The 10,300-nt window shown below is 38.0% G+C and overlaps 1 protein-coding gene across 2 annotated transcripts in view; it reads left to right on the top strand.

Moving 5' to 3' along the window:
* Epyc (epiphycan) overlaps nucleotides 1-10,300 on the top strand; it is a 32,445-nt gene that overhangs the window by 15,072 nt on the left and 7,073 nt on the right. For both annotated transcript variants that reach the window (XM_021205404.1, XM_021205406.1), the window contains 2 exons: nucleotides 5,775-5,949; nucleotides 9,914-10,072. In XM_021205404.1, coding sequence (XP_021061063.1) covers nucleotides 5,775-5,949; nucleotides 9,914-10,072 — 334 coding nt within the window. The remainder of the gene's footprint in view (nucleotides 1-5,774; nucleotides 5,950-9,913; nucleotides 10,073-10,300) is intronic.

Below are 10,300 nucleotides of genomic sequence, written 5' to 3'. Positions count from 1 at the left end.
AGAGAGAGAGAGAGAGAGAGAGAGAGAGAGAGAGAGAGAGAGGACTGACTGGGGTATCAACTCTGACTATCTGCTTCTTCGGTTGGGACAGGGTCTCCTGTCTGTTTTTGCTTTCTCTACAGCAGATATGGGCTTAGCTGGTTCCAGGACATCTCGTAGTCTAAGCTGTAAGATTAGAGATGCTCCTAAATGTTTAGTTTTTATTGGGCTTTTGAAATTCAAACACGGATATCCGACTTGTATAGTACGTGCTTTACTACGAACCCATCTGATCAGACCTGAGTTACTTTTATAGGTTTAAAATTGTCCAGCTTCATAGACACACTCACAATCCTGAAATCAGTGTGTTGGCAAATGTATTCAGGTTACACATTGAGGTACTGTCCCCCAAGGCCATTTATTACTGTTTTTTTCCAAGGCCACTTTCATTGTATTTTAAAATTATTTTCATATATAATCATTTTCTCCTTTGAGAGTGTAAATAGACTATAATCATATCCATCCCTTATTTTCCTCCCTCAAGCTCCACCTCTATCCTTCCTCCAAACACATCTTCTTCCCTCCCTTTTTGTCTTCGTTTGGATAATAACTATATCTGATCTGTGATGCCCGTATCTATGACCACACCCTCAAAGAAAAATGATTCCCCTCTCCCAGCAGCTGGCAACTGTTCACAGCTGCCTAGAAAATGGTAGAGGTCAGAGGTCAGTCACGTGTGTTGGGAAACACAACTTGGGCAAGGTATGAAAGGTGGCCGCCATATCATGTCCAGAAGACAGCGTATCACAACACTCCCATCCTCTAGATCTTTCCACTCCCTCACAGTGTTTCCTGAACCTTAACCAAAGGGCAGTGATAAACAAAACTCATTTATAACTGAGCACTCAGTCTCCTGTTCTAAGTACATTGACCATATATGCATCTTTCTATTACCTGCTGCCCACCATAAAGAAAGCTTTTCTGATGAACTTCAACAGGATCCCACATCTGTTATAAATGTAAATATTTAGAAGGTATATTGACAGCATGATTACTTAGGTAAATAAAAAAATAAAGCAAATTTTACTCTAAGCTTTGTGACCTGCTTGGCACAGCCTTTCAGAAGAATTAACATACCAAATCAGGAGACTTCTTGTGGAGCATTCTTCAACAAGAATACTGTTGGTTACCTCATAGTTGGTCTGCCACTCCTGCACCAAAGAGCACATTTTTCCTGGCAGGTTTGATGTTGTGGCCTACTGGATCCCGGACAAGGTGAAATCCCAGTGGTCTTTCCCCCTCAGCAGCCTACTTAGCAGCTTTCTGTGCAATGAAAACTAGCCAGGAGGGAGGACATTTGTTTTCCAAACTGTCTTGACAGAGAATGGGGCAGGGAGGATATGTTTCGTCCTCAGCAAGTCAGCAAGCAGGACTTCCTGTGCAGCTTTGGTGGGAAACTAAGGGCCATAGCAATGGCTTCGGTTGTTTTGCAGACCTCTGGGGTCTTACTTGTGCAGATAGGCTATGCTTTGCACTGTGATTTTAATTTAATGACCCATGTCGCCTGGAAGTGCTGTGTCCACTAATGTAGGACACCTCCACTCAAGCACTTCTTTTTAAAATCTGGTATTCTGAAATGAATTTACTAACTAGTGGGCTTTCATAAGGCTCATCTTACATCCCTGGTCTGCATTAGCCCACCTACTAACTCTTTGTCTTCCTATCTCTCTACCTCACCCCTACTGAATTCTTTAAGCCCCAGTTTTATATCACAGGTAATATATTGTCCCTACAAATATATTTACATTGGCTCCTGTGGTAGGACATTTCATTATGGCTTTACCCGTCCCTTTGACACTTTCATGTCCTCCTTGCCTCTTCAGTTCTCCTAGTATTGTGTTGTAGAAGGCAGAGCAAGACTTTCTTCTATTTTCTTATTCTTTCTTATTTTCTATTTGCTTATTGTTTCACCTTTTTATTCTATTTTCTTTTTTAATTTTCTCATGCATTACATCCCGACCCCAGTTTCCCCTTCTTCCATTCCTTTCAGTACCTCTGTCCATATTGAAGTTGTATGTTTATTTTCTTTCTTTCTTCTTTTGATAATGCTTTAAAAGAAAGATGTCCATATTGGAGGGACTCTATCCAGGAAAACAACCTAGGAGAAATGTGTCTTCAGTTTCACAGAACCTTCATTTTTCATATTATTCCCCCATAATTAAACCAAATAAATCACATAGTTGTACAAATATTAATATAATTGCACAGATCAGTCGGATATGGTTTCTCCAGATAAACCTATACTGGGTCAAAATAATTTTAGCAAAAAGATTATCATTTACAATAGCACAACATACTTTTATAAGGAGGTTCTTATAGAGAGAAACAGTATGGCCAATGACCAGAACTGCAAACCTTGAATATTTTATAAGATTATTCATATCCACGTGAATGATTTGTACAAATCTCCACACTCTTTGATATTAAAAAATATGGAAATGTATTTAGTTTGTTGAGAAGTTTCCTTCAGGGTGCAGACACTTAGAAACTCACATTAGCATCTCATCGGTTCATTGCCCTGAGACAGCAGTGTATGCTAAGATGACCACCTAGCATCCCAGCTGTGCAGGGTACTGACAGCAAACAACTCTGGTGATATCCTCATTTACTTGGGAGTTTCCTCTCTCATCTCCCATGGCAATAGCTGTTGAGTTCTCCCAAACCCATGATATTGTGTCTCAGCTATGACATTTCTGGAATCTCCTCTTTTGTAGAAGTAAAATATACACCTAAACACAGTCTACTATGACAAATATTGTAGTTCAAGATTAGGAAACAAGGTATTAGGGAGATAAAAGTTCCTGCAAATCCAAAATTAAACAAATAAACAAAAATGATATAATTTGTGTTGCTGTCTGGCACTGGGTTATTATCTTCATGTGCAGTAATTATGTTTTAGAATATTTGTAAAGCTTGGAGAGATATAATGCACAAATTGTAAAGTAAAGTCACGGAAAGCAAATCAGAATAAAGTATAAAGGAAAAAGAATAGAGAACAAATATGAAATAATCAATAAATATTTACATGAAAGACTCAATTGTACTTTCCTAAGAGCGAAACCAATTATAGCTGAAGAGTGTTTGGGAGGTTCTGTGCTTGGGTCCACAGTTAAGTTTCTGAAGCATAAGGAGAAAAAGTCCTTCATTCTGACAGAAAGGTGTTCACAATTCCCTGGCCTTGCTTTTTAAAATGAATTGCTTCTAACTTCATATTGCAGTTTGAAGATTGTTAAAATAAAGGGAAAATATGAGAGCCCAAACAACTTTTATTTAGTCGACAGAATAAATGTGTCTACCATGCAGAGGACTCTCCAGGCACAGCATAATGGGGTTAGAGATCTGCAGTTTTGCTGAAATGAGGACTCACTGCCTCTCCTTGCCTTCAGGGTTGCTCTTTTTATTTGCAAGCAAGCATGAACAAGCATCAAAAGCTGTTTGGCCTCATTACATTGAATGACAAAGGAGACCTTACAATTTTACATCAGATCAGTGGAAAAACAATTATCTAGGGAGAAAAAAAAAAAAAAAGATGTGCAAACATTTTCCTACAGAGTTGAAGATTCAGGCAATGTGTCCGGAATGTGTTCCTCCCTTCAGGAGACCCCTCCGTTCCATGAAACATCTGTCTCAATTTCCTCTCTTCCTGTAGCCCACTTTTAGTCTCTGCAAAGCCATTCCACCGAAGCTGCCTCACTATGACCGCACTGATGGGAACCATGTGTCTTTTTGTAGATGTACCCCAGCATCTCAGCTGGGGATTTCTGGCTTTGAGCATCTCTGGATGCCTCTTGCAACATCAAGCAATCTACTCTTAGATTCATGTTTGAAAGCAGGCATCCACACATTCACAAGTCTTTGCACAAAAACCTTAGGGTCATGTGCATATATGAATTAAATGCATCTTGGACAAGGATGTTTAAAGAATATATTCCATAAATCTTATAAATTGCTTATGCTGCAGCCTACAAGTACAAAGATAGAGGTATAATTCAATTACTATATAATAGGCCTGGGTATTAAATCAACCAATGGGCACACATGTAGGGTAGGAAGGGGCTAAATAGAGAACCTAGGAAAACATTCCTTAAATTTATATTATTTTTATTAGTAATGAAATGTATTCAAGTCTATTAAAAGTGTAAAATATTTCTCTTTAAAAATCACATGGCTACTATAAGATAAGCAGTAAATAACTAATCTAATTTATATCCCTGTTTTTGAAATTTCCATCCAGGTAGTAAGTAACTTAGAAGTAATTTGTGTGGTTTTGCTTTCTTTAATGAGAGCAGATTAATGCAGATGGGTGCACGCTGGTGTGATCAATCAAGAATGTGAGATTTCTGGTGATATCATGGGAACAGCAGACAAGAGGAGTGGAGTCAGGGTGTTGCTGCTCCATATGTCTTTATCAGATCTCCATCTGAGGCCTACAAGGTCACAGAGAAGAACACACTAATAAAGAAATAGTGCCATTTTTAAAAATCCCCCTACGGGCCAGCAGATGCCGTGGGCCCCAGCCTCTGGCCAGCAGAGGTGGGGCAAAGACAACACATACACCAAGGCAGGGTGCAAGCAGCTTCCGCTTCAGCTTCCTCTTTATTCCTTGCTTTGTTCTTGGGGATAGCCCAATTTATCCGCATCCATCCACTGAACTCGTCTCTCACCACTCTTCATCATCCAATCAGCATTCAGCACGCTCTGTACATGAGCCATGCACAAAGACAGGGTGCGTGTTGATAGGCCAGTGACTCAATATCATGCTGTATGACTCTATGCGTCAGGCGGGCAGCGCATGATCATTCAAATGCACATGTTCAGGTTCTTGGTAAACAAGCAGGGATCACGGGGCTTGGCAATGAGCCAGGGCGCCATCTTGGCCCATGCGGCTGCACCTGCTTCCCACAAAATAGAAAGGAATAAATCCTAGCACAAGGGGAGGGAACTGAAAACAAGGGATTTCTAAAGCTCTTATAAACAATAACCCATACCAGAAAAGATGTAAGGCAAAAAGAAAGGGAAAATTGAGAAAGTATTCAGAAAATATATCAGGGTTTTTTTTTTTAACATTTTAAATGACTCCTATTGCCAGAGTTCTTAAAGATGACAATTTTAATATAATCAGATGTTGTTGCAGTATGTTGTGTCCATGTGGAAATGTCTATAACAAAAGGCATCCATTATCAATTACATAGTTTTCACGTCACTATATGTTTTGCCAAAGTTGGAAGATTAATTTCCAATAAAAGGCCATTGAGGGTACTATAAAATAGGAAGAGAAGATTTGATTTTCAGAAGTAAAAATCTAAAGGAAGAAAATATTAGTATCTCAATAATTATCATCAAGGGATGATGAGAGTGAACTGGGCTCAGGTGTGAAGGGGAACTTTTGAATTTTGTTTTGCATAAGTTTGATTAAAGTGAATCTAACAACTATGTTTTTAAGCTGTATCATTAAAAAAATAAGAGAGAGATTTTTTAGACCTGCCAAGTGAAAGAACTGTTTGAAGCTCAAAGAAATAGCAACAAAAGGGGGTCCTTGAAACCAGTTCCTAAGATTTGAGAAACGATTTTAGAAAATAGTAATTATATTTCTGAGAAACATTGGTGGGGTGAGGCCCACTGTGTTGATTGTAAGAACAGTAGTGACATCTTGTGGCACAGACAGACACATTTTACATTTGTTCCATGGGCATGGAGGGTGATTGAGGTTACCTTAAAATTCTGTATGTTTTCAGACCGAGAAAGTGTCCGAGAGGCTTTCTGGGAGCAGAGAGCTCCTGACCCCAGGCCCACAGCTAGAGGACAACCAAGATGAGGACAAAGACGAAGAATCTACTCCCAGGCTGATCGATGGTTCTTCCCCACAGGAACCAGAATTCCCAGGGCTTCTGGGTCCACACACCAACGAAGGTCAGATAAGTTAATTCTGAATTGTAACCAAATACACTTTGTCACCTCTCAAATCTATCAAGTTTTAAGTCATTCCTCAAAGAGTCTGCCTTGCATTGCAAAAGAAGTCATGAACTTTAAGGGAGAACTTAAGCAGTCATGTTGTCCACCAGTCTTGTAAATATTTATGCTTTTATCCATAGGTTGTTGCTGTTCCCAGCCTTGGTCTGAGTAGTGTCTTATTAGAGTCTACTTCTGAGAGTAGACTCATTTTGTGCAGAATGCTGATCACCTGCGAGTGCTCAGCCATTGATGGGACATCTACACTAATGCTCACCACACCCAAGGACTCAGAAAATATCTTGAAATAGGGAACTCAAAACCATAGGTCCAGGAGGATGGGAAGTATGTTGCACTGCAAACTCACAACCATTCTTGTTACTAACACTAGATCAAGACAGTTAAAATTCCAGCATGGATGACAAGATCTCCAAAAACCCCACATCTACTAGTGAGGGAGCAATTAGCTTCCCAGTCCCCCAAGGGATAAATTTGCAACCGTGTATACATGGGCAGTAATAACACAAATCAGTGGGTCAAAATAAAAATAAATGAGGGCATATGAAGCTTGGGGACAGATGAGATGAAAGATACTGAGGGAGTTATAGAGAGTAAGTGGTGTGCATGGTGAGGATACTGTATAAGTCTATGAAACCTTCAAAGAAGAAACAAACTTAAAATTAAAATTAAACAAACTTGCCAATTTTCAACTCCACTCCAAAAGAGAAGTGAATGAGCCAAAGACAAAAAAATCAAGAATGTTTGAATACACTTTGAGTCATGGAGTTACTCATGCATGTTGTACTCAGACATAAGATAGATTTTATTAAAAGGCATCTTTGTTCTGCTGGAAAGAATCAAATAACCAAAGACTCAGGATGGAATTATTTGCCTGGCATCATTACTTGAAATCATTCTGGGCCATGTATTTCCAGGGCCCAGCACTGGATGAACTGATGGAAAGTCATCCTCTGAGATCAATCAGCACAGTTCAAATGTGTAAGACATAATGGATGTTGATAAGAATAAGGGCAACGTGTTGTGCTGATTGGGTATCTGCTGTCTATGAACCACAATAACAGCACACTGCAGCTCTCTTTCACCCCTTATAGTTTTTCTAGGTTGTTAATAATACTTTATTTTGCCCTTCAATAAGGAAGTCTTAATTTGCAAAAGGTAGTGATCTGAGGTTGAAAAGCAATTTATTAAGATTCTAGACTGTGTAGGAAAATGTTGGTCCTCTCCCCAACACCTCTCCATCCTAGAAGATAAGTCTCCAGAACTTATTTATCCTATATAACCACTTTTTATACGTCAGTCACCCTTCTACAGTCCCCCGTGCCCTGGCAAACATTATCCAACTCCCTGTCTAAATTTTCAAGTATTACAACTGAATTGTGAAGTTCTTGCTATCCAGTCATTGACAGTGATTTATGTCAACTCTCGGCACAACCACAAACCTTTGGAGGAGGAACTGTCACCTCTTTGATAAACAAGAAAAAGAAATGCCAGTATGCTCTAAATGTGTGCAAAATAATTGAACTAGTGAGTATAGAGTGCAGACATACATACAATATGTCAAGTCAGTTTATTTAAAGAATACATCATGTTCTTTCCATGTAGTTAAATTTCTATGTAATAGAAAGCCACAAACAGAACCAAGAAGACACATGGACAAGTTTATGAAGTGTCAGTTTCCCAGTTAGAGAAGGTAGCCACATAGGAAAATTAAATGTACCGAAGGCAATAAGAATGATTGAGGGATTTCAGTCCTTTTCCTCTCTGTTCCATCTGTTTGAATCTACCCCTACCCTCTTGCCTTCTCTCAAATCTGCAGCTTTCAGTTGGGCCAGAGGAAACAAAAACATAAATCACAATCCTTGTATTTACTTGCCTTTTAAGTGATTTCTATTCATGATTACTATAGTTACATAGTTTTCATGACCCACTCTCTTCTCTGCAATTCCTCCTATGTCTCCTCCTATATATTTTTCTTTAATAATTATTGGATAACATAAACACAAGTGTGTATAGCTGCAGGTGTGTACATATATATCTTCCCGAGTCAACTTAATGTTGTTCACTAGTGTTTGGGACTGACCACTTAGGGATGGAGAACCTGCCTGGGAGCTTGTTCCTGAAGGAAATTGTTTTCCCCTCTCTTGGCAGCCATTGACTAACTCTAGTTCTTCTTCTAGGAGTAATATGTTACAGTGCTTCCCACAACCACATTGATGTGTCAGCTAGTGTTGTCATTATGCAGGTCTTGTTTGGATAACCCTGTTGTTGAGATTTCATAGCCATCGCTTCCCTGTCTTCTCTAATAGACCTTCTCTAGGAGCAGGTTTCCCAGTCCTTTAGGTCTTATAAATCTTTTCATACCCTCTTTAATGTTACTGCCTGAGAGTTAAATGTAGGAGTTACATTGTAGATGTATCCACTGTAGCTGGGTACATCACAGTCTATGCATTTTGACCAGCTGTGGATCTCCATAATATTCTTGGTCTATTTCAAAGACCAACTTTTTTCTTCGATGGGGACACTTACTCTTATCTGTGGATACAAAAATAGGTATTTAGAATACAGATAGAAATGCATTGCTTTAGGATATTAGCTTCAGTAGGCTCTCCTCTAGTGTCCATCAGTTCCTGAGTCTTGGAGGGTTGGCTAGGTTTACTAGCCACCTGTCCTGTGCACAGGACCAGGATCTTCTCTCCCTATGCCTTCTCCATTCTCCCAAGCCTAGCCCTGGTAATATAGTTTGGACACAGTCCTTCTCATATTTGTTATCAAGTTTGGCTTCAAAAATTTTTGAGGAAATATCAACAAATTAATATTTTATTACTAAGAGAAAAACCAAGGGTATATAATGAAGTTAAAACATAGATTACTTTTTAATTTCCAGAAAAGAAGCATACATTCACAAAAGTTTAACAGCTTGGAAAAATGTTAGAGCATTAAAATTCAAAACTTTCTTTTACCAAGTTAATCAGATTCAAACAGTCATAATCCACGGATACTAAAACAAAAATGAATCACAGTCCAAGTGAATGTGTATAAATTATTTTGTGCAACTAATACTAAAATGTAAGATTAACACTGTACAAAATCAAACATCCTCATTTAAAATTTATCATTGGAAAGAGTGAAATTATAAATACTAAATAGCATATCAAAGATTAAATGCCTTATAGATTCCCCACTGCCAGGCCTCCCCACTCCCATCTTTCAATTTTAGTGAAAGGTCTTTGGTGAATGTTCCAGTCTTTTTCTTGAGTATTTCACTTTTGTTATTTTTCTTACTCTCTGTATGTATATTACAAGTTGGCATTAGGGACCTCAGAGATTACCGTTCATGATTCTCCATTGAAGCCAAATCCCATTGGGGTTACATTAATATCATATATCAAGATATGTATATTTGTGTGATTGCCACTCATCTTACATAGTAGATCACTAAGCAAAGCTCTGCATATTTTGCCAATATTTCAGTAGCTACTATGTCTTTCAGAACATCATGTCATTTATATGATCTATATGTATTGAAGGAATAAATACTAATTTGTATGATCTCTTGAAACACATTTGTCTAAATATCGAGTTACATGTGTAATGAATATGTGTTAATTTAACTTCATAAAAGATATAATCTCAATATTTATGTTTTGAATTTATGTTACCTTTACCTCTATTAGCTGTAAAAGTGACAGTCATAATATATCCATGAAAACAATTTTACAAGCAATGTGGTAGAGGCTCTAACTTATTGACTTTAATGTACTAATACCTAAGACTGCTTTGAAAATATGTGAAATACATCAGAAAGGTCTGAAAGATATTTTAATCTTGTATATTAAGCAATCAGAACCATATTTTCCTTAGAGTTTCTTTCACTGACACATAACCATTTTTCTATGTGTTTCAGACTTTCCAACTTGTCTTCTGTGTACTTGTATAAGTACCACTGTATACTGTGATGACCATGAACTGGACGCCATTCCTCCACTGCCCAAGAAGACTACATATTTCTATTCACGTTTTAACAGAATTAAAAAGATCAATAAAAACGACTTTGCAAGCTTAAGTATGGATATAAATACTTGTTAATCATGTAAAATGTTGGTACTTAGAATGAAATTTTTTTTTTTGCTTTTCTTTTTTTCTTTTTTTTCTTTTTTCTTTTTTATTATTTTCTTTATTTACATTTCAAATGCTATTCCAAAAGTTTCCTATATCCCTCCCCCCACCTCTGCTCCCCTACCCACCCACTCCCACTACTTGGCCCAGGCCTTACCCTGTGCTAGGTCATATA

The sequence above is a fragment of the Mus pahari genome, chromosome 9 (genome assembly GCF_900095145.1).
Source record: "Mus pahari chromosome 9, PAHARI_EIJ_v1.1, whole genome shotgun sequence".
NCBI lineage: Eukaryota > Metazoa > Chordata > Mammalia > Rodentia > Muridae > Mus > Mus pahari.
The sequence above is the reverse complement of the archived record's forward strand: the minus strand, read 5'-3'. Positions and strand labels throughout refer to the sequence as shown.